The 24,918-nt window shown below is 38.7% G+C and overlaps 3 protein-coding genes across 5 annotated transcripts in view; 1 reads left to right on the top strand and 2 right to left on the bottom strand.

The window, feature by feature from the left end:
- Window positions 1–492: 492 nt before the first annotated feature.
- On the bottom strand, window positions 493–6,821 carry LOC121633305 (RAD51-associated protein 2-like). Of its 2 annotated transcripts, XM_041975187.1 has the most exons (4): window positions 5,859–6,821; window positions 3,591–3,740; window positions 3,131–3,211; window positions 493–1,357 (listed from the first exon to the last, which is right to left on the bottom strand). In XM_041975187.1, exons 1-4 carry the CDS (start codon window positions 6,442–6,444, stop codon window positions 1,230–1,232), a joined length of 945 nt encoding a protein of 314 aa, XP_041831121.1. In that variant the 5' UTR covers window positions 6,445–6,821; the 3' UTR covers window positions 493–1,229. The 2 variants fall into 2 exon arrangements, with proteins under 2 accessions (XP_041831121.1, XP_041831122.1); XM_041975188.1 differs by lacking the exon at window positions 3,591–3,740.
- LOC121634217 lies at window positions 6,569–19,539 on the bottom strand. The gene is made up of 3 exons (XM_041976729.1): window positions 19,528–19,539; window positions 6,741–8,503; window positions 6,569–6,621 (listed from the first exon to the last, which is right to left on the bottom strand). Exons 2-3 carry the CDS (start codon window positions 8,374–8,376, stop codon window positions 6,569–6,571), a joined length of 1,689 nt encoding a protein of 562 aa, XP_041832663.1. The 5' UTR covers window positions 8,377–8,503; window positions 19,528–19,539.
- vsnl1a (visinin-like 1a) overlaps window positions 12,341–24,918 on the top strand; it is a 64,840-nt gene continuing 52,262 nt past the window's right edge. For both annotated transcript variants that reach the window (XR_006009034.1, XM_041975189.1), the window contains exons 1-2: window positions 12,341–12,629; window positions 23,198–23,364. Coding sequence is in view for 1 of the 2 variants with exons in the window: in XM_041975189.1 (XP_041831123.1) it covers window positions 23,203–23,364 (162 nt within the window). In the remaining variant the exon portion in view is untranslated. The remainder of the gene's footprint in view (window positions 12,630–23,197; window positions 23,365–24,918) is intronic.

Genomic DNA, 24,918 nt, shown 5'->3' with positions numbered 1-24,918 from the left:
TTGAATCACCCTGTTGTTGAATTGTGCTTGACAAATAAATCTGCCTTGCCTTGCTTTAAGATGAGGGATTATATTACATGAAATCAACCCGTCACTGTTTATCATTTTGTACTCAGGTAACAACAGGAAGTGACTTCACCTTTAATATGTGTTAGTCTGGAAATCTGAGGAAGAAAACAGGTTTCTGTCATTTGGAAGAATTGTTCCATATCAGAGTCCTGCATGTGGATAAAAAACCTTGTCCTCTTATGAACAGCACAGCTGGATTTACTGGAAATCCTCCTTCTGGATGGAGTTTCTAAAAAGTTCATTTTCAGTGACCTAAAACTGTTTTAATGTGGACAAAAGGCAAAAATGCAAAGAAAAGTCTGTGTTCCCTGTGCACATGTGCTGCATGGTGGGTGAATGTGGCATGTTGTCAACAAGACTAGAAAAGCCCATTTATCATATAAAGAATTTAATCTTTACTAGAAAAGTAAATGAAATCAGCTGACGTAGTTCAACACAGCAGGATATCACTTACTGCTGCTCTTACAAAACAGTCAAAAACAACATTTAAAAATTAGAAAAAAACATTGTCTAATAAAGAGCAGACCAAGGAAACTGCCATAGCAATAAAAACTCCGGCAAACCTCCCACTGAACTACTGGAGGATATGTTGAATACATCTGAAACCATTCCTGCTACAAATAACAGAAAACACAATATACACACAACTTATGCATGCATGGAAAACAGCCACGTAGAACAGAAACAGTGTTATTAACATTCTAACAATATAACACACACAGATGTTTTATCTGTAATAAGCCTGAATTAAATGTAAATTTATCCTTTAATGCAGATTAATGTAAAAACGACAGAGATAATATATTTAAAGAACGTGTAACTGGAACCAGTAAACCTACTAAACAAACAATTCAAACCACAATCATGGTTCACATAAAGTTAATAAATACATATAAATAAATAGATAAATATGTATAAATAATTGTGTAAAATTTTCTCAACTAAAAAGAAATAAACTCAGTAAATGCGGACAGGAGACAACAAACTGGGATTTTATGAGAGGAAATGTAAATGTTTGAGTGAAATGAGGTGTTTTGAGCAGTAAAGTAAAAAATAAAAAAACAGCACAGCCTGGAATAACTCTATCCAAACACACCCAACCATTACACCTAGGAACCTCATAAGAGCATCATGTGCCCACACACTCATCACCTGATGCATCATGTCTCATGTTTGTAGGGGTGGAAGCAGTGCAGGTGTTTGGTCTTGGCTCTTCTTGAAAGTCCAACCCGGATTGGACGTGTGCATGTTTTCAGAGGCTTCAGCCTCCTGAGCTGCTCCGGTGGTCCTGCACACACAGCAACACGTTCATTTAACGTTGTATGAAATGGTCCGGCCGGTCATGCAGCCTTTCCTACGCATACGGCTTCTTTTCAACAGAATGCTACATGCTAACAGATTAACTTCATGGTCCTAAAACTGATGAACAGATCTTCTTTCTCAGGTTGTTAATTAATCCATCAGATCTTTTCTGTAAAGTATTTTTCATACATAACCAGATCTTCGTTTAGGAACGTGCATGAAAAATGTGTCACATCTGCCGTCTGCTGCATGACAGTTTCCCAGTGTTCTGCATAAAAGTGGAGCTAAACTGATTTTTTACCGCTTCAACATTGTGGTGAAAGACCAGTAAAAGTCGTCATTTGAAGTTTTTCTACTGCAAAACACCACCAGAAAATGTCTGAAATGAACAGACAAGACAAATCACCGTGACAGAGTTTATAGCATCCAGATCTGCTGCAAATGCTGAAAGAATCTGAATTTTTTCTTATTTGTGCTTACTGTATAACAACACGTTGCAGCTTCAAGAGCACTCTGCTGGGCAGTGAAAGACTCTTCCAGTGGGCTTTTACCGATTTTATAAAGCTGGAATATCTGAAGTTACAGTTTTGTAGAATTATTTAAAATGGATTTCAGATGCTTTTGCAAGAGAAAAAAAACACAAAAAATGGCTGCAGCTTCTGTTGCAACTTTCACAAAAGCTACAAAATAATCTAAAAAAATTGCCTTATCATTAAGTAATCAGAAAATATAGATTTAAATAAAGTAAACAAGACTAATAAGTAAAAAACTAAATAATAATAATAATAATAATACATTAAAGTCCAGTTAACAGTCTGACTAAATGGGTAGGTAGATTTTGGCTTTGAAAACATTACCTCAACATACATCGTCAGCTTCTAACTATCCCCAGATCACAGCTTGTCACAAAGGGAGATCGTTTTTTTTCCCCATCAGACACACAACACCTCTTGATCTCTTTATATCCTCCTAAAACTTTCCTTCTTCAGATTTTCTTTGGCATTGTTTGACGAGTATTTATAACATGTTCTGCTGCTGCTAATCTGACTGCCTTGTCCATGCTTTGCAATTCATAACTGTTGGGAGAGTTGCATATACATAACATCTTGTTTTTATTGTTTATTTTATTTATTTAATAAAGGGAATTCTGCTCAAGAGTTTCTTTATGTTTCATTTTGTTCATTGTACTGGTTTTTGATTCTATGCTGCTACGCGAAGAAAAGAACTATACGAACAAAGTTTTATTATCATTAACGGATTTCTTCAAGAAGACCTAATAGTTCTTGAGGGCTCATATGGTAAAAACAAATCTGATGAGCAGGAAGGATAGAGGCCATTAAGAGTTTAAAAAACTAATAATAAAAGCTTTAAATCAATTGTAAGTCTGACAGGAAGCCAGACTGGTTGCTGTTAAAAATATACCAGCTACTTTCAGCAGACTCGAGGTTCATCATGAAAAGGAAGAGCAAGAAAAAAGGAAAGAAAGCGTAAGACTGGATGAAGGAGAGAGTCATTTACTTCCACTCTCTGACATTTTACTTGCTGTTAGATGTCATAAACAAAGAAGTAAGAAAAAACAAGCAAAAACCACTTATTGACTAAATCATTACCAACTAATCTGCCTCATTTCACAATGTAAACACATTCAAAAAACCTTTCTTTATGAAGCAAGATTAAGACCCCCACTGCAGGAGAATTAGCATTTTACCAATCATATGCTGAAAGAGGTTTTAAGTCATTTGTCTTAAATTAAACTCACTGTGGCTCAATTGTTGCAGGAGAGGCTGACACATGAAGGACGGACACCAAATTTTCCCTTTCTGCTCCATCTCCCGGGGCTCTGAAAGCAACATATCGACAGTCAGGACGGGCTAATTCTGTCTTATTTCCTCGATTTAGCCTTAAACGTTTCTGCCTTCATTAAGGCGTTGTAGTTCCACCGCACTTTTACGGAGAAAGAAGGGGAGGGAAGGGGGGGTTATTTGAACATTTGTCGAACTGAGCTGTGTCAACTTGATGAGACAAGTCAATAAAATTAATTGTATTTCCTAGCTGAATAAACCAAGCTGACCTTTTCAAGTCCATCACTCACTACTCTGAGAATACAGTGTTAGCCATGCAACACAGAAAACAATGAAAGAAAAGAGCAGGAAAGTCTAATTAAACTTGGAATTTCTTTCTTTGGAAAAGTGGCCAAAAACATAAATGAAGCAGGGAACCTTTGTGCCTTTCTGCAGTGTCCTTGGACGTCTCCCGGTAGGGGTGTCTGTTAAGGGGCACTTCCTGTTCCCCATCGCTGCTGACAGCAGTAAGAGAAACCCCTGAATCACCTCCACATATTTCCATGCTGAGGTCTTCATCAGCTTCATCTACAAATAAGCAGGAAACAATCTATTTTTACACAGTGCAAAAAGAGCAAAATCTGAAAAGAGAGCAGCGTTTGGTCTCTGATTCCCTCAGTTAAGATTTATAAAAGACGACTGGGCAATTTTAAATAGATTTTCAGTGACAATCTTAATAAAGCTTATGTGCATGTTTTTTATGACAATGAAGAGCTGCAGAAATCCCCACAGCTCAGTTGGTTGAAGCAGTGACTTACTGTTAAGAAATGTTTTGTGTTTATTCAATTACTGCTGACATGCAGATGAGAGCCATTACACTCTCCCCACTTTTCCCTGTGGGATGAATTTCACTAGAGTAGAGCCATACGGGGCACTATTTTCTCAATCCCCCTCCCACTGAAATTCTTACCATTACTGCCCGCTCCCACACAATCTGTGTTTAAACACTCCCGCAAACCCATAGCCTTGTATAGTCCAAGTAAAATAAGCTTATGTGCACAGTTTTATTAACGGCCTGTGACAGAAGAACAAGCTAAATAAAAATATATTCATCAAAGTTCTCTCTGTAAAATGATACTGAAACATAAGCTGTCTAAATGTCTGCAGTTATATAAAAAAAAGCAAATCTATTAAACAAATGTGCCAATATTTGAACATAGTGCTGGGCGATATGACGATACATATCGTGGGGACGATAGAAAAGTGTCTATCGTGCCATTTCTCTTCTATCATTTCTATCGTTTCTAACCTAATTTTATCAATTATTACAACAAATATATCATTAAATACGCTGCAACGATTTTATTAACGTTGTCTTGTCACTATGCATACTCTAAGTTTATATAAGTGAAAATAAAGAAGAATAAAAAAAGATTTTTTGCAAAGAAACTCCGTCTGGTGGTTTTGCGACATGACGCTGCTTTACGTTCTTTGATTCTCACGCGGGTTTGCAAAATGCTTTACGTTAATCATGAGTGCTGAACGATGGACGCGGAACAGGTTGATGTTTCATGCCCGGAGTCCCAGCACCATAAACCAATCACATGTGCCATCTCGCGTTACATCTGTAAAGGAATGGCTCCCGTGTATATAGTTGAGAAGGACAGCTTTCGAGACCTTAAATTAATTAATTAAATAGTGTTTATTTTGACAGTTGAGTTTAAATAACTGTATGATTTTGAAAAAAATGTGAAGGCTACTGTACCTCAACCACAGCTGTTTTCATTTGATACATTTATATTGCTGCACTAAAATGTATGTTTCTCATTTGTGACAGTACAGTTAAATGTCACTTCAAAATAAAGCTGCAGAAAAGTAAACAATGAAATTTTTGTCAAACTTTTCAGAGAATAACTGAAAACATACTTTATTGTGGTATGTCGTGATATATTTCGTTATTGTGATATAAAATAATCCATATCGTGATATATGATTTTTTCCATATCGCCCAGCACTATTTGAACAAGTGCTAGAGAGAATATATACTTTAACGTCCACAGGAGTGGGAAGCAATGAGGACACGGAGTGGCTATATATCACTTTATTTAGTGCCTCAAATAATGATTACTGGCGGCTGCAACCTCGTCATACACAACCAAAACCGAACTCTGCACTCGTCTCAGGCTTCACTCCTCACAAACACACAGACTCCATCAGCATGCATGCCCCGCCCACTCGCCACACACACCAATTACATCCCCAACTGTCACAACACAACAGATAAACAGAACATGAAGATCAACTACAGGATTTTTCTTTCTTTTCTTTAGTTTCATACTCTCCAGCCTTCATTTTGTTACCAACCTCAGTTGCACTCTCCATCCATTCGTAAATTTGGGACTCGCTGCCCAATACAACCTTTAAACCGTCTGCTCCCAGTCCCAAAGCAAGGCTCTATTACAGACTAAATTAACTTCCATCACTGACATCCTGAGCCTCCTCCACTCAGTCTTCAACTAAGAGACAGCCAGAGGAGCCAATCAGAGAACTCCCATCCACATCTTTCATTAAACCACTAAACTCCCATTGTTGTTGTGGTGTGTTTTGATGGGGTGTGTTGGATCCATGTTGTTACAACAACTGGCTGAATTCATGTCAAACACTGTCCAGAGCATGAATTCACACTGATGCATCACACATACATACCTGCTGATGTGTTTCTATGATGTCCCAGTTTGGGGCTGCTGAGGTGATCTGGGCATTTTACTGTGATCCTTTCAAAGGTTGGAGGTGTTTTACTCTGCTGCTCGGGTGGAGATCTACGGTCTTCTGCAAAATCATTCTTACTGATCTCAAAAAATAAGTGCAGCTCTTTTAAGACCCTGTCCAACTGTTCTTTCATTTCAAACTCAGAGCAGCTGTTCAGACCAGAGGAAAGGCCTTCACTGGGAACAGCAGGAGGCACCGACTGTGGTTTCAACTCATCATGTGTGTCCTCAGAGGAATCACAGACTGATCCACAGTTAGGCTGTTGCTCTGGGCATCCGAGGGCAATGATGTCTGCTGCAGGGGTAAAGCTTGGGACTTCGTTACAAGTTAAATCGCTGCTGACAGATCCGTTTCTCCTGTTGTCAGTGTGACACTCAAATCTTTCCACCTCCTCTTCTTCGCCTGCTTCATCTCCTTCCTCCCCTGGTACCTCCATTTGATTGTCACTCTTTGCCACTGGCATGTGAAGTTGTTGCTGGGGTGTTTTCAGCAGTTGTCTGGGCAAGCTGGTGAGGACCGGCATATTGCCCAAGCCAGAGGCTACATCATCGTCCTCATCATCTGGTAAGAGTTGGATCTTTGCGAAAGTGTCAAACCCCTCCAGCACACGGCTGCAGTAAGTGAAGGCATATGGGGGAAATCTGTCACTACACTTCAATGCTGTGGTGCTGCGGAGAGCATTTTGTGAATGAAGTAAATCCTGCTGACATGGAACAACTGCATCACTTATTGAAGGGAAATTGAAGGCCAAAAGCTGATCTTTATTTCCAGCCACGGATGTGTCAGCTCTGTTTTGTTGATCAGAGAAACAGCTGAGACTTTGTTCCTGGTCATCTCCATTACAGAAGGCCAGTCTGCTCCCCTCTGTCCAGTCAACGGGTGACTCCAGACTCACATCCTCTTTTTTTTCACTTTGTTTCTGCACATCATCCTCAGATTTTTCCTCAGTTTTCATTTCCTCGTCAACGTTTATGTCCTCTTTTCTTTCCTCCCTCTCAGTTGTCACACACATCTGATCACACAAACATTCAGGTTTATCTCCTAGCTCAGTAGGGTTTTGTGTTTCTTCCTCGCTATGATCAACAGCAGATGCATCTGTTTCATCTTTGTCGCTCTGCAGCTCAAGCTTCTCCTCTGACTTTCCCTGCTCATCAATTTCAGTTTTTTCCAGAAAATTCAAACCTCCCTCTTTCTCTTTTATCTCAGCTGTCGTTTCCACTTTGTCAGTTTCCCTATGGGGGTATCCGACCACCTGCGTCTTCATGTGGTCAACACTCTCAGGAAAGCAGCTCGACTGACTCTGCTCTTTCAGCTGGTGTCCCTGAGTATCATGGCTTTCTTGTGTTCCTCCATCCCCAGCAGGAGGGGGCTTTAACGGACTAGATTTCCACTGACAGCTGCCTTCGTCTCCAGTTATGTCACAGGTTTCGTTATTTACAGAACAAGCGTGCAATTCTGCATATGACTGACAGTGAACCTCATTTTTAGCTCTGCAGGGTTGTGTTCGGCTTTGCTGATCAAACTGCTCGGCCTGGTCTGCAGATGAAACCTTCTGTAACGTCCCTACGTCAGAGCAAAGTGGAAGAGGTGCTTCCATCCCGCAGACTTTTTCTTTACCTGCAGTGCCGTCTGAGTTAGCGTTCATCCCCTCAGCCTCCTCGTCAGCTTCACTCCTGATTGCAGGGTCAATTACACAAAATGGGTCTTCATCATTATCTCCTTCGGCAGACTCTTCGTGATCAGCCCCGCTGTGGTTATCAACTTCAAGACTTGCTTTTTCAGCTGCAATATTTCCGATTAAAACCACATCATTACAAAGAACTGATCCCTCATCACATTTTGCAGCAGAGGGGATGAAGGTTTTGCTCTCATTACCTCGGCCTTTTGTTTCTCCCTTACAAATGGAGACATTTTCATTCTCATAAATCTGTACTTCCAATTTGTTCTTTCCTTTTTTTCCACCTTCTGCCAAGTTCCCAGAAGGGTCCTTTTCAGACTCTGAGTAGAGTGGTTTAAATTCAGCATAATCCCTGGAAGATATGGGACTCTCACCCTCTGCCCTGCTGAAATCAAGCTCCTCTCTCCTCTGATTAGTCTCCAGAACTTCAGCAAATTGGCTCCGTGTATTACAGAGACCTGTGCCATGCACTGCGTCTTTAGAAGTGCAATCAGACTGACATCTGACCTCCTCATCTTCCTTATTTCCAGCAGAAAGACTGCAGCTATCAGCAGCCTCGTCCTTGGGAGAATTCCCCAGCTGCTTGCAGTCAGGAAGACCGGGTCTGGCTGGAGGGGGAGACCCACCTGTACCATCTGTCAGATAAAGACTGAGCTGGTCTGCTTCGGTAACTGGAGGCTGTTCATCTTTCATCAGAAGCACAAGGTGTCTCTCAGTACTGATAAAACACACCTCGGATGATTCTGCATGTGCACTGTTACTGTTAGAAGTAGTCATATAAGTAAAAGGAGTGAACTGTGATTGGTCAGGAGGTTTTACAGCTTGAATACTGGACGTCAGGCCCTCAGTCTCCAGAAGAAAACTTATTGTTTTCCGCTCGCTTTAGGGACGGTTGTGAAATAGTCTCCCCTGTTGTTTGTTGACTTGCATTATCTTGTGCGATTTCATCCATTTTCTTTGAAAAGCCAGATCTAAAATAGAAAAAGATTAAAAGTGTAAACGCTTTGCAAACATCTAAAAATGGTTCACAGGAGCATGATATTAAATAAGTGAACTATCAGTATCAGAAAAGACTCCAGTGACTGTAAGTTCACTGTGCAGAATATCATGATGGGACTTTAACATCCCGACTAAGAAGAACTGAGATTCTATTAATGCTAGCTTTAAATACGACTGTCACAACTGACTTCTTTGTCGGCAAACATTTTGACTATTCATGGCAGGAAAACAAGTAATACTCATGACATTAAGACAGCTTCCTTTAGTCGCCTGGAAAACAATGACATTATCATCCAGCACGCACAACAGGAGGACTGTAAAACAGAAGCAGCTAAAAAATATTCACTGGGATCAGGTTATATTCATGTGCATTTTGAGCTTGTAAATCAATAATTACAAATAAGGTTGTAGTTGTAAATGAAACTCTGTCGGCCTGTGAAGTAGACAATAGATGTTTGATAAACATTTGTTCAGATACAAAGCAGAAAACTGTGTTTAAAACTAAAAGCACACAAATTTACAAGATGCAAGTACAAATCTCTGAGCCTTTTTTCACTCCTTGAACTGATTGGAGGGTAAAAAGTCAAACACAAACCAAATAGCAGGTAGTTTTGTAACCTGGACAATGCCAGTATGAATGTTGTGGGAATTAAAGAAAACCATTTAATTTAATATAATTTATTTAAAATAATATATGAAGGCTTGTTATTTCTCTTACTCAACAGAAATAGTTCATGTGTGTCTTTTGAATCTGAAGAAAACAAAGTATTCTTAGTGGTAACATCAATCTTTATACTTTAAATTAAAGAACTACCATTGATGTCAATGTCAATTTGTCTTTATTTAAAATACAAATTACACTTTTTACACATTTGCAAGTTTAATCTCACAGACTGATTCATTCTTCTGGCTAACAAAGTATAATTTACAACTAAAACATCATTTACAGCTGGAATAATTTGTGAACATTGATTTAGAAGCTAAAATGCATGAGTGTAATTTGATCATGTAGAATTAAATTATTATTAATCATTACTTTATGAATTAATGCTAATCATCACCACAGTGACATGACAAAGTGCTTCCCTTACCCATGCAAATGAACCTAAATTTGGGAGCTAAAATTTTAGAGCACCAGATTGTGCAACTTGCAGCACAGGAATCTCTGAAGGACTGTGGCATTAAAAGTGAGTTTTTTTTCTTTTTTAGTTCATAAATGTTCAAACACACCAAAAAAATAGTCAATTCACTGTATGAGATTAATGATAATGCTATAGCGTGACAAAAACTACATGCAAATTAAAAAATAGATTTTCCCTTTCACATTTATGTTTTTATTTTCTACTCATAAAAATATTTAGCAAATAAAAATGTAGAATTTATACGACTTACGCAGGGTTAGAATTATCTCACAGTACATAGCATGAACTCTTTATGACTCTTACTCTTATTAATTTGTACTTCTATTAATTAGCTGTTATGAAAAATTAAGGTTCTAATACGAAAGTCCTGAAGCAGCAGCTTCTGGTATTGCAGATACCTCCTACTCATCATGGTGGACGTCCTTGGTCATAATTGCAGAACTTAGAAGTATCTTGACTAGTCGAGGACTTGGGAGAGTTGTAGGGTAGCAACAAACCACAGACTGATGGCATGAAAGCTTGCATTAGCAGAGTTTGTGAAGCCGGGTAGCACACCCCCAACCCACTTGCAAGAGGACCTGCATTCTCACACCAGGGAAAGAGTGGCAGATGTTGGCAGATGAAACAGATGGTCTTCCAGAGCGACTGTGACAACTACATTTTCAGTTGGTCTGGGATAGAGAAAAGGGTCCTGCTGATAAGAGCTAAACATCCCCTGGGAAGAAGGTATAGGAGCAGGCCATGAAAGGAAACGTCTTCAGTACTTAGTGCTGGCAGTGAAGTACCAAGAGGCTGGCTGGAAAGCCAAGGTTTACGGCATGGAAGTTAGTTGCCAGGGCTTTGTGGCCCAGTCAACAGTCAAGCTGAGGAAACCACAGAGGTGCTAGAAGAAGCAGAGAAAGGAATCTACTGGCTCTGCCTACAGGGAGAAGACATTAGCTGGAGGTCAACACCCCACTGAAGGCACCTGCAGGAAGATGTCCCTAGTGTGTCACTGGTCCCCCCCCCCCACCGGGAGATGTACGGGTTTAGGGGGCTGAAACGTCTTGGGAACAGCTGCTTCCAGCTGATGACCCAGCACTTAATGGCACTGGTGGAGGTGTGGCTAGCCAAGAGGCCAAAGCAGGAGACATCATCTCTCTGTACACTGATTCTTAAAAATTCAGAAAAAAGGGGAAGTTTTTTTTTTTTGTATCTCATAAATTCAGAAAAAAAACTCAACAACGAGGTAATTCCTTTTTACAATAATTATCTTGTAAATTAATTTTAAAAAATCTTTTTTTCAAATTGGTTTCAGTTTCGAAAGAAAATAAAAATTCTGCTTATAGGATGGGTGGTCTGTCAATTCAGAAAAAGGAAAACATTTGTATTTGAAAAACTCAAACAGGATAAATTAAAAATGTATTAGACTTTTGTAATACACACACACACACACATTTTTTGATAATATTTCATGATATCTTTTCATGGGACAACACTATAGAAATTACACTTCGACATACAGAAAAATCAAAATTTAGTTTTTATAGTTTGGTGTCCTGTATATCAAAGTTTCATTTCTGTAGTGTTGAAAAGATATAATGAAATATATACACACTCACATATATATATATATATATATATATATATATATGAGTGTGTATATATTAGGGCTGTCAATAATAATGCATTAATGGCACTAACTCATTTATGTAGTTATTGAATTAATATTTTGCATGCATAGCATAACAAGCCCAATCAGTCATGGAACACTTATTTATTTTGTAAATTTATCTATTATTTCAGAAAACCCAATTTTTTTGTTTTCTTTTTGCAAGAACACCTTTCTCTAGTCATTAATTATTCTAGCAGTGTAAAAACCTTAACAAACATCTGTATTACATATAGTTGCACCTTATTATATCCTGATAACAGAAGTACTAACCACCAAACTTTTGGCAATGTGTTAATTCAGAATGTGAGTTTTCTTAAAACTCAGAATATAACGTTAGTGTAACTTAGTTTTTACTTTTTATATTTTATCAAAGGTCAACGCTAACACTACATAAATAAGCTAGTTAGCTAGCTTAGCATTCCAACACTAATTAGGAAGCTAACTCAAATAAGGCTAAATTAACGTTTTTTCAACCACTAAATGTGATATTAGTTTACATTTAAAGTTATTTTTTTTATCCCCGTTATCTGGTAATTTGTAATTAACCGCATACCCAGTTTACAAACCTTTTAGTTGTTCGGCACTGACTCAGTAATCTTCCGCCATTAGCCGGCTAGTCCGTCACTATGCCCTCGCGATGAATGGCGCGAAAATGGTTTTAACTTAAAGAAACAGCAGAGTGGAAAATTAACTTGTAGTTTTACTAAAAAATCGAGAACTGCTTTATCTATTCAGTCCGCCTAACTGGGGGAGGGGGGATAACAAGATAAGCACAATTTATTACGTGGGGACACAAAAGTTCGTGCTTGAACTTCTGCCCATATGAGGAATAAAAAGTTGGTGTTATTACTGGTTCCATTGTTTTCTCTGTACAGCATGATCACACGGTGCACAGCCACACAAACTGGGAGCGAGAGAGACAGAGATGCACACTGAGCTCCCTCCCAGTGTCTGTCTCCTCCTCTCAATTCATCAGCTGCGCTTGGTGTTCAGCAGCATCCTACGGACCTGCACCGCTTTACTTTCTGACTTTTCTCCCGCAAACCACGCAACAAAAACACATAAGAAACAAATCAAAACGCTGAGCAAACCCTAAAATTTTCTCGTGGGTCTGACTGAAAAGCATTTCAGACATTTGAAGCGCGAGTTCCCTTTCCGTCCTCGCAGGGGTTCGTGTGGCCACTCCAGACATCAGAACCGCCGGACTTCTCTCGTTGACTCCACACTCTCGCCAGGTAGGATGGACGCTTTGTGTAATGTAAAAAATGTATGTTTATTGTACACGATCCTCTCACTGTTGCATCTATACCAGCATGATGCAACCTGGTGCGTCATCTTTCTTAATTTCCTGGGAGTGATTCATTTATTTATGGAGCTATTAATTCCGTAATAACGAGGCACAAATTACAAATACCGACACATTCAATTTTATCAGCTTAGGGCGCCACAGCTGTTTGCGCGAATCCTGGTGACATGTTGGCGTTTTTGCACGCGCATACACGCCAGGCTTTTCGACTCAGCATCCAAAGTGAAGATGTAAGAAGCACTGGTCGGTGTGATTTCCCCTATCCGTGCAGCAGCGTGAATTTTCTCTGTTATAATTGCACTTACGTGGGGCGGTTTGGTGACATGGCACGACGTGGTGTGGTTAGTTTGTCACTGGTGCTGATGTTGCAATGGTGTGTGTGTGTTTGGAGAAGGTGGGGTGTGTGTGTGAGTGTGTGTGTTTGTGTGTGTGGTGATGATGGTGTGTGTGTGTGTGTGGTGGGAGGGGGGATTGGCCTCTCTAACCCATTCTCGGTGGGACGCTACTTTTTGCAAATCAATGCAGACATGAGTGAGCACATCTCATCCACCAGCCCCTCCATGACTGTTGCACCCCACCTCTTTTACACGTATACACAAACACACACACACACCTTTCTAGGCAACAAGGGCTGTAGGATTAGGCTGAAATCTGTCAGATTTTCCTAAATTAAAACCTCAGACTGCTTTGTTTCATCTAATGTTTCCTTGCTTCAACCAGGACTCTGCCTTCCTCTCAAGGTCAGCCCCTGTTGGCAAATCATGGTAAAGGGATGGTTATGTAACAGCTGATTGCATGGCTCTGGGGCATCTCTGTTGGCCGTTACATGACTGTAAAATCAGTTTTTTACAATATATCTTCATGTCAGTCTGCACCTGTCGCCGATGAGTCTGATTCTTATCTCTTTTTTTCTCTCTTTTTCTCTCGCTCTGACAAAGCTCCAGCGAACCCTGAGACACAGGGCTATGACTCAGTTTTAGTCAGCATGGTGCTCTGCTCCACACTGCACTGCAAAGAGACCCAGTGTATCTTATCCCAGACTTTACCCCTCTATCATCTCTCCCTTGCTATAACAAAACACCAACATCTGCTGATGATGCACCAGCAGTTTGTGTTTTTATGTTTATTCCTTTGGGTGGATGTGAGTAACTGGTATCAAAATATTGCAATGCATAAAATTAAGAGTGAGCATGCAGGCTGTGGTATGTTCACTGTGCATTTAGTTCAACATCACACCATCATTCTTATATCTCTCCAGAATCTAAAACCAGTTTAGCGATTATTGCGTTTGTGCACTAAGTGGTTAATTCGGCCGTGAATATGGAACATTTGAAGGCTTTTTTTTTATTCCAGTCTGTATTTAATGCAGCACAAGGTTGACAGTGAACAGTAACAACAAAAAAAGAGGGAGTGACAGGGCTCGTAGGCAGCTTTGAAGAGTGATTCTTAGTGGGGGTGCTGAAGAGAAATGACAAGTAGCCTATGGGAAGCAAATATTAGCAGATACTTAAGGTATGTAGGCCGTGATAATGGAAGTCAGTCAAATCCAGAATCAGAATTTTTCTGTACTTGCTGAAATGTGTGGGATGTTTTGAAGTTGCTCCATCTTTTTAAGATTTTAAACATAAGGGGAGTCAGGTCGGTTGCAATAAAGATGTCTTATTTGCTCACCACTAACTGAATAATACATTCCAGTTGTAAATGCGTATATCAGAAATGTGATGTTGGGCCACCAGCTGCATGCTGACAGCACAGATGCAGATTCAGCTCTGCTGCTTGCTGCTGAATGAATGGCAGCAGGCAGCATGGTGAGTAGCACCGGCATTATGATTCAGTGTGAGCTTTTGATGAGTACACTGTGAAAGCGACGGGGGGGTAGAATGACCACTCGGCACCACATTGGAAGTCTGTATCTTTTATTCGCCAGGGATTTTATTATGTTGTGTTGTAATTATAGGTTCGTGTTGTGCTTGGAAAGCTTTAAAAATAACACACTTGAGCTGAAACCTCTATGCTGTTTGTTGTCCCAGGATGCAAAGTGCACTCAAATTAGCAATCTCAGAACCGTAAAAGTCTGACATGGTCTGTTAATTCTGCACAGGAATATGAACTCATGCACTAAAGTATTGTGCAAAGGTCTTATGCAGCTTTCAGTTCTGTTTATATTGCCAAGAAAATAGGAAATAGGTGCAGCAATTTGCTGAAACATGCCTAACACAAATGGAAATACAGGATAGAAGGCAAAAACAGGGTTTGAACTATTCTAATGAGCATTAAGTGCATATTTTTATCACAACTTCCTGTCTTAGACAAGCTTTCTTGTCATTTCTTTAAGTAGTCTCCAGGAATAGTTCTCGAGGCTTCTTGAAGGACTTTTCATTTTATTCTGTTCTCTGTCCAGATGATCCAAAATTGCTTTAATAATGTTGAGGTCTGGGCTCTGGGGAGGATTCATTGCTCCATAAAACCTCAGCCGTCCTGTTTCCCTTCCTTAAGAAGACCTCTTGACAGCTACCTTTCCATGGAGATCATTTCTGATGAGGCTTTAATGAACATTAGATGGTCTAGATGCATCTCTCAGATCCTGTGTCAGGTCTTTGCTGGATTTGTTCCTGTTTCGCTTTCTGCTCCTTTTCATCTGCTGTAGATTTTTCTTTTTTGACCTTTTGTACTCCACTTATTCACTTTTCTTAATGTTTTTTAATGACGTCATGCTGGAATTTAGCTAATTGGGTTGTGTTTTTTGCATTTTTTTAATGTAACTGAAGAAAAGGAAACAAATTATGTTGTTGTGACAGTCTGTAAGCAATAAAGTGTCTAAAGCTGCAATTTAAAACCGTTTCTTTTAGGTTGTATATTATGTAGAGAAGCAACAATAGTTGATTCCTTGTGTTTAGTCCTGTTAAATTCTTGAATTATTCAAAGGGTCAGTGTTAAGTTGCTTAACTAACAAAAACAAACAAAAAACATTCCCCTGGAAACGATCAGGTAAAAGATCTGAGCTGAAAATGAGTGAAAAAGTTTTTTAAGAAAACCCTTAGAGAACCTGGAGAACTATTCAAGACCACTTCAGAAGATTATAAGAACGCCTGGCTAATTGGAAGTAAAATATAAATAAATAAGGGGTAAGATTTGGACACTTTACAGCACATGCTGTCTTAAAACAATTGCATTTGCTTTCAGTGTGCTCACACACACACACACACACACACACACACACAGTGACATAATGGCGAGGCTGCAACGTGGCTTCTGTTCACGTCTCTCCCAGGACACGTGTTTCCCACTGCAGCTGCTGTCTTCAGCCTCGGCCCACCTTGTAACAGAGAAGTGTTAGTAACTTAATGTCAGGCTGCATAGCGTCGTCACTTCGCCTGCAGCGCCCGGATATTTGTTTGTAGGATGGTACGGATCCACAAAAACAACAGAGGGAGGCTAATTTTCAGTTTGTGTCTGTGTGGTTTGGCCTACAACCACATGTCATTTAGAGAACAGATGAAACTGGTTTGTCTTTAATTCCTTTATCCCAATATTTATGATCTACAACATAAAGACTAGTGAATCAAGAAATAAAGCCAGATATCTTAGAGATATGATTACATAAATTATGTTTACTTGGTTCCATGACTGCAGCTTAAGAGTGGAGAGGAATATGTTTGTACTTGGAGTACTAACGGAAAGGAGAAACCAGCTATATTTCTTATGTAGACAACCTAAAGCACAATAATTTCGTTGCATAATGTACAATGACAATAAAGTTATTCTAATAACTCTTACCCAGCTTGTGACAAGGTGAGTCATTGGTCAGATTATGTGTTTGTGTCCTGGAGGCGCAAAAACAAAGAAAAAAAAATCTGTTACACTCCTTCTAAATGACAATATTCATTGCTGAAAATTACCCAAGCACCAATTGAGTTTATTTTCACATAGAAACTGCAGTTAATGGATAGCAGGGTCAGTTATGAGTGAGGAAACTGTGCTACTTCCTTTCCTTTTCATAAGCAACTGAATGCACATAAGATGCCCAAAGGGTCACATTAACACAAAGCCTGTTTTCCTGCACTGTTAAAAAGCTCCTGTTGAGAGATGCATGTTTTGTTTTGTTTTGTTTTGTTTTTCTTTTCTCATGTCTAAACACTTTTGTCTGCCTATATTACATAACCTTTGCTGAGATAGAGTACTGTGTCCTTACACACAGATGGTAAAAATGACTATGTCTTGCTCAAGGACACTTCTGGCTCACTATGATTTCCACAATGTTTAAATAAGAGTCTGTTTGGTTTTCTAAGTAAATACATTATTCATTTCTGTAACTGAGCACCTTAGTCTAACTTACTAGTACTGAGTTGGACCTCCTTTTCCTTTCAGAACTGTTTTAATTTTTGGTGTCATTTATTCAACAAGGTGATGGAAACATTCCTCAGAGATTTTGCTCCACATTGATATGACAGCATCACACAGTTGCTGCAGATTTGTCAGCAGCATCCATGATGAGAATCTCCTGTTACAGTGAACTCATTATGTTCAAGAAACCAGTTGGACATGATCTGAGCTTTGTGACTTGGTGCATTATCCTGCTGGAAGTAGCATCAGAAGATGCTCCACTGTGGTCATAAAGGGATGGACATGGTCAGTAGCAATACTCAGGTCGGCTGTGGTGGTTAAACCAGGCCAAACTGGTATGAAGGGGCCGAAAATGTGCCAAGACAATATCCCCCACACCATTACACTACCAGCAGCCTAAAGCATTGATATAAGACAGGATGGATTCATGTTTTCATGTTTCCACCAAATTCTGACTCTACCATCTGAATGTGGAGCTGAAATGGAGACTCATCAGACCAGCAACGTTTCTCCATCTTCTATTGTCCAGTGTTGGTGAGTGTGTGTGAATTGTAGCCTCAGTTTCCTGTTCTTAGCTGACAGGAGGCACTGGTGTGGTCTTCTGCTTCTGTAGCCCATCTGCTTCAAGGTTGGACGCTTTGTGTGTTCAGAGATGCTATTCTGCTTACTTTGGTTGGAACCAGTGCTTATTTGACTTCCTGTTGTTTTTCCATCATCTCCAACCAGTCTGTTCATTCTCCTCTGACCTCTGACATCTACAAGACATTCTGGTCCAGACAACTTACTGGATATTTTCTCTTCTTTAGACCATTCTCTGTAAACCCTGGAGATGGTTGTGTGTGGAAATTCCAGTAGATCAGCAGTTTCTGAAACACTCAGAGCAGCAACCATGCCACGTTCAAAGTCACTTAAATCTCATTTCTTCCTCATTCTGATGCTCAGTTAGAAGTTCAGTAAATTGTCATGGAGATTATAATAATTCATTCACATTACAGCAAAGCCATCTTTCCGACCTATGCATCTCTTCATCCATCTCTATTCTGATCATGCCTCCCCCAAATGGGATTGTTTTCTGTTTATAAAATCGCCTTACTAATTTAATTGAGTTTTATTTCTCATCAACGGAACAACCAGCTTTTTTTTATACTTCATACCTACAGTAAATTATTTTCTTGTGAATCTTTTTTTGTTGTTGTTCTTTTGTTTGTTTGCTTTGTTTTGTTTTTTGTTTTTTTATGTGTTAATTTAAATCACAAGCACAATGGAGGCCTAATAATGATTATTTTACTCAAGTTTCAGTTTGAGACATTATTAGTCCAAGGTTCCTCTGTGAACTTTGGTCACGTTTAGCTCAACATAAAAACTCTTAAATTGGCTTTCAGGGCAAAGTATATTTATCTTTTGCAGACAAATGGTTGCCAATTTGTGGTTCAGAGAGTCTCTGTGATGCCTGAAAAGGTGCTTGGCAAGGTCTTTTCAACATGATGGATTCTTTCATTTAGTTGTTTTTTTTCCTCTTTTGCTAAAAATAACTTTTCAGGTCGCCGACATTTTCTCTGTTTATCAACAATGGAGACAACCAGATTGAATTGCACAGCTGAAACACACACAAGCATACACACATCTGGTTTGGATTGAATGTGGAGACTCTCCATTGACGTAACTCTAACCATCAGAACTGGATCTCTAACCTCAACCCTTACCCTAAAACCAAGTGTTGACCTTCAAAGATAAATCTTGTACCCATGGGGACAAAATAGCCGCCCTTGCATTGACAGGAAGTCCTCTTAAGCTGTTACAGTCAGGTTTTGGCCCTCATCATCTAATAAATGCACACACACACACAGATAGCTATCTTTATTACAACATTACATTGATTCCATTCATTTATGGTATCAGGTGTCCTGTGTGTGTCACTCATACCCCTTACAGTCATGGATTTAGACTGAATAGAATTTCATGTTTAACAGTTCAAACTTCTTTACATTAAACATTGAAAGTATTCCAGCAAGGTGCAGAAGCATTAAAAAGTATATTAAAACAAACTTTAAAAAGAATTAAAAGAAATTAAATAAAGACAGAAAAGGCTACAATAGAACACGATTAAATCAACAGCTGTTTTAATAAAAAGCAGCTTTAAATTTATTTTAAACTTGTTCCACATTTGAGGAGCATAAAACAAAATGCTTTCTTCCTTAACACCAACAATTATTTTCATTATTTCAGTTTTGTCTTCATTTAACTGAAGGAAGTTCTGGCACATCCAATATTTAATATGATCAATGCATTTGATTAATGTTTGGATCGGACTACAGTTACCTGGTGAGATGGTTTTGTAGATTTGTGTGTCATCAGTATAATCATGCCAACATATTTTGTTGTTTTTCATACATTTTAATGAGTGGGAGCATGTAGAAGTTTAACAGCAGTGGCGCCTTGGGGAACTCCACAGGTTATTTTTATTTGCTCAGATTTATAGTTACCTATAGACACAAAGTAGTGCCTGTCTCATAAACAGAACTCAATAGACCTACTCTCACATGTAAGTCGCTTTGGAGAAAATTAAGATGTCAGATGCAGCAGTTAGATCCACTAGTACCAGGACTGAAATGTTGGCGCTACATGTATTCAAGCAGATGTCATTAAAGACCTTAACCAGAGCAGTCTCAGTGCTGTGGTTTGGCCGAAAACTTGAATGGTAGACATCAAAACAGTGTCAGGAAGTTGTGTAATTGACAACATCATTAGCAACAATAACTACAATAGTTTAATTTACTACTTTTATGAAGCTAATAGTTCATTGGCATCAGAGATGACTTTATCACAGGGAGGTCAAAGCAGCTAAAAAAATAATGGAGAAATACGGGTGAAAAGCACAGAAAATAGTTCAACTGTACTTTAGTTTGAAGAGTTTAACTAAAGAATTTCCCAAAGCAAAGCTAAAGGATCGAGCACAGCACACTAACACAACCAAGAGTTGCCCGCATCTCATCTTTTATTCCAATTTATTTTTGTTTTATTTGAAAGCACTGATTCAGATTTCATGCAGAACTATGTTCAAGCCCTACTCACACCTCAGCCCTAACTCAAGCCAAGACATTTTATCTTATAAGGACCAGGCTTTAGTCCCCACAAAGACAGTGATTTTTTTTCCCATGAAAGGTCCCCATGACGTCTCAAAGACAGCACATACACACACACACACACACAAATGCACGAATAAACCTTCCCTTCAGTTTCACGACTTTTAAAAACTATTTTAGTAGTTATATTGTACCACTTTGTTAGATTTATTTTACTACAGTATAAAACTTTAGACTCCTTTTGGATAACTTGTCACACAAGAACTATTGACTTTACCTCTGCTGATGAGTTATGTTTCAGCTTGTAATATACAGTAGAGCAGGGACCATTCTGGAAACTTGCCTGGATGTTGTCACCATGACGACGGACTGACATCCAAGGTGTAATAGTTAGCTGAAAAGCCTTTCTGAGCAGTTTTGCAACAAAAGCAAAGTCTAAAGAGATGATCAATAAGCTGATTTGGAAACCATGAAAGCATGTGTGTGAAGTGATAAATACCTCACAGTAACAGATTTGCAGGTTGGCAGCCAGCTTGGGAGTTGGATGTCACATCTTCTTTGAAAGTGATGTAGATGAAGCCAATGCTCACAATGTCTTGACCTAAAAACAGGTAATTTACTGTCATTACTAGTAGTATCAAACTACAAAATGATGTACTGCTGATTTCTTAAATTAATTTTTCCAAGATTGTTGATATGATTATACACTAATCAAGGTGCAACATTTTTAAGGCTTCTGCTTCATCAAACAAGCATATGATGAGGCAGTCTTACAGTACATTATTGCAGCACCTGCACACCAGTATGGCTGCACATACCAATGGGCTCCATACCATAGACACACACATTACTGGTCTTTCCAAGCCGAGGAGCTCAAATAAAACATCTCAGCAGAGAGTAAGAAATATTTCAAAACTACAGCCATATTTATTAAATTTATGATAATTAGAGGCTGCTTAATGAACTAACAAAGGCCATAAATTGAAAGCATAAGCACCACGCTGACAGGAATGAAGGAAGCTGTGTGTATACAGTTGCAGCGGGGAAATTAATGGGCATTAAACCAAAGCATCCTTGAGTTTTTCTGAAAAGTCACAGTGGGCCAACTACCTCAGGATGCAATTAGTACCATTTCTCAAAGCCAAAGATTTTCCATTTTAGACTGACGTATTCACTGATTGAAAAATAAATAGCTAGGGCAAGAATTGTGAATGGAAAAGGTGTTTGATTTGTAAATGGGTTCTTGTGATGTACAAATAAAATCATAATTCCAAAATAGGTGTGAAACTGAAAAATGTAAATACAAACAATGCAATGATTTACACATCAGCTCAACTTATTTCCCAGTGGAACATAAAAAGCACATATCAGATGTAGAAACTGAGACAATTTACCATTTTAAGGAAAATATTAGATAATTTTGAATCTGATGGCAGCAACATATCTGTAAATAATTAAAAAAGTGACAACAAGAGGCTTGAAAAGTAAAAAAAACAACCAGAGGAGCATTTGACAACTAGATTAACTGGCAACAAGTCGGTAACATGCTGGGTATAAATGGAGCATTTCAGAGAGACAGAGCCTCCTAGATGTAAAGTTTGGCTGGCTACTAAGATCAAAGCATTGGTCCATATCTCAATTACCCACTTCATTTTTTTAATTCTTTTGACTGGCACATTGCTGGCCTTCTGGCCCAAGAGTAATGCGGCCTGCCGGGAATCCTCCCGAAACTCCAGATAAGCCACTTCAGCATTTTGTGCATGTTTATCAGTCCAGTTGCCTTCCGTCAACAGTGTAAATGGCAGTGCTACGTGGTGTCCCAAAATGTCGCAAGGTGGCGGGCTTACAGTTTAGTTGCTGTTATAAAATTATTAATTTGCAGTTAATGAATAGATGGGCAGTGGGCCAGTCCAACAAGACTGATGAGCCATTTCTGGCCCATAGGCCAGCAGTTGAATGGCCCTGATCTACAGTGTATAATATCATGAAAAGATTCAGAGAAACAGTAGGAATCTCTGTGTGCATAGGACAAGTCTGAAGGTTAAAACTAGATACTTGTGATCTTCAGGCCATAAGGGGGCACTGCATCGACAACAGACATGATTCTATCCTGTAAACCACCGTATGGGCTCAGAACACCTCCAGAAATCTCTGTGAACACAGTTCACCCTGAAACCCATAAATGCAGGTTAAAAGTCAATCATGCAAAGATGAAGCCATATTTTAACACGATCCAGATTTCAGAAAGACTATACCATACCACTTACTGCATCCATCATAACAAAGATCCAGGACTGTAGAGCAACTGGAATCCTGCATCAGACCAGAATGGGACAATATTCCTCTCCTAAAACTCCAGCATCTGGTCTCCTCGCTTCCCAGATGTTTACAGATGTTAAAGGAAGAGCGGATGCTACCCAATGCTAATCACCCTGGAACTACTTCTTATAGATGTATTGCTGCCATCAAATACAAAATAGCTCATATTTTCCATAAAAAAAGGTAAAATTTAAAGCAATTTAAACATCTGATATGTTTATGTTCTACTAGAAATAAAATATGGGTTGACAAGATTTACAAATCATTGAATTGTGTTTTTATTAACATTTTACACAACATCCCAACTTTATGGAATGGGGTTGTATTTAAAAAAATAGTATTTTTATGTAATTTCCACTGATTGCACACAATACACACAGCCAAGCTCAAGTTTAATTAATAAATGAAATAAAAAAGTTTACATTAGAAGGGATTCAGGTTTTAAGCTTCTCTATAAGTGAAACAGCAAACAAAATATGGAAAAACAGCTGCTCAAAGACAGAAAAAGAAAGTAGTACATCTAAAAAAAAGAATCCTATTAGCCAGAATGGGCCAATTTATAATATGTGACACTATGCCAATGTCTCACATTACAGTGAGTTAAAGCTTATTTTTATAGTTATGTGGAAATCTCTACTTTCACTCTCCCAATGACAACATGTACAGGCTTTTCTTTGTCTCCTGCAATAATGGAAAGATGTCTAGCATCATCAATATATGTGTGCTTGACGTATGTAATTTCTTTTTGCAGGAAAAATGGGGAAACAGAACAGCAAGCTGACCCCTGAAGTGATGGAGGATCTGGTGAAGAACACAGAGTTTAACGAGCATGAGCTGAAGCAGTGGTACAAGGGATTCCTGAAGGACTGTCCCACCGGCCGGCTCAACCTGGAGGAGTTCCAGCAGCTCTATGTCAAGGTAGTGCTCCACTGACTCACTTTCACTTGATGGATTACAGACATGTTGCATGCTATGATGCAACCCTGGTGCTCATTTTTATGTGCTCAGCACGCTAGAGGATACAGAACCCAGTGTGCTGTCTAGAGTTCAACAAAGCAGTAACAATAAGGTTTGATAGATTAAGACGGTATAAAAATAGTGCAGTAAGAAAAAGACAAAAGCAGAGAGAGTTTAATAGATAACATTAAAATTTGTTAAAGAATAAAGTGACAGCACTTAAAAAAAGATCTGCTGTGCTGAGCCCACTATGACCGTTATTAATATGTTCAGATAATCTTTGATTTGATATCGCAAAGGTAGCTCATGTTTTCATATTGTATGCCTGTTGGAAAATAGTTTATCAATAAATAAATAAATACAAATGCATAATAAAGGTATACTCTAAAAAAATATATTGTTATAGGATAGATTGCTATAAAACCTTTTGGACTTAGATTGCTATAAAACAATAGGCATTACTCCTAAGCAATTATTTTAACATTTCAGTTTATTTTTTATTTGTTTTAGCTTTTGGTGGCAAATAAATCTACTGGATGAGGAAAAATCACAATTTACAATTTGAACTTTTTGATAAATTATTGAGCAAGTTGAGAGGTTCAAGATTTGCTGCTTTTAAGGAAAGTATTAAGAAGGGTTGGAGCTGTTCTAGCTGAACCTTGATCTTACAAGCATTGCTCCTGTGCCTAATAGTGTATTTATTTGGTGTGTGTGCCTTAAAAGAGGAGGAGTTGGTGTACTGCATGTGTGTTGAGATTATACCTGGGTAACCTGTCCGGGTATTTCCATTGCGAGTTCCTATGAAGCAGCTGGCAGGATGATAATAGCTTGTCCACATTGTATTTTTTATGTTTCCTGTAAAAACAGAAGTTAGGATGGCCTGAAAGGTCTCTTCGCACAGCTTGGTCAGTTTAAGTGGCCTGATCAGGCTCCTCCCACTTTCTGCATGAGCTCTGCTGAAATTCATAATTTAAAAATAGCATTTTAGCATACACCCCCAAGTCTGAAATGAGTCAACATTTGTACATTGTTTTTACTAGAAACTACAAACTCCTAAATACCATTAGATATATAGTATTTATTTAAGGTTTAGAATGCCTACAAACATTTTTTTTCTCATTATAAAGCCAAATACTAGTGCTAGGTTAAACATTTGAGCATCAAATTTGACTTCATGAAGGCATTAAATGTGAAATAAGTCCCCATAAGAACACAATCAGGTCTATTAATAATGTAAATACAGACTTTATGAGTAGAAATATTGTGAAACCATTACCACCACCATTACTTCTGAAACTAGCAATATTAGCTATTTGCTTTATTTCAACAAGATACAACTGGTATTAGAAGTGTTTGTTTGGGTCACTTGAACAATCTGAATCACCACAAAAATCTTTGAAATTGAATTGCCTTTATTGCAGCTGTTAGTCGGCACACAGCCATGCTCCCGTTCACCTCTCCTGTATCTGGGCAAAAAATGAACAGAGAACCTGAAATCAGAGGCTTTTGGATGAT

The sequence above is a fragment of the Melanotaenia boesemani genome, chromosome 22 (assembly GCF_017639745.1).
Source record: "Melanotaenia boesemani isolate fMelBoe1 chromosome 22, fMelBoe1.pri, whole genome shotgun sequence".
Taxonomy (NCBI): Eukaryota; Metazoa; Chordata; class Actinopteri; order Atheriniformes; family Melanotaeniidae; genus Melanotaenia; species Melanotaenia boesemani.
Note: the sequence above shows the minus strand (reverse complement) of the source record. Positions and strands in the feature narration are given on the sequence as shown.

Coding starts and splice junctions, on each gene's coding strand:
- LOC121633305 (XM_041975187.1), bottom strand. CDS start 6,444: ATGCCGGTCCTCACCAGCTTGCCCAGACAACTGCTGAAAACACCCCAG. Junction 3,741..5,858: donor TCATAGAAACACATCAGCAG/GTATGTATGTGT, acceptor GCTTATTTGTAG/ATGAAGCTGATGAAGACCTC. Junction 1,358..3,130: donor CCTGCAACAATTGAGCCACA/GTGAGTTTAATT, acceptor CTGTGTGTGCAG/GACCACCGGAGCAGCTCAGG.
- LOC121634217 (XM_041976729.1), bottom strand. CDS start 8,376: ATGACTACTTCTAACAGTAACAGTGCACATGCAGAATCATCCGAGGTG. Junction 6,622..6,740: donor TGGAGATGACCAGGAACAAA/GTCTCAGCTGTT, acceptor CCATGTCAGCAG/GATTTACTTCATTCACAAAA.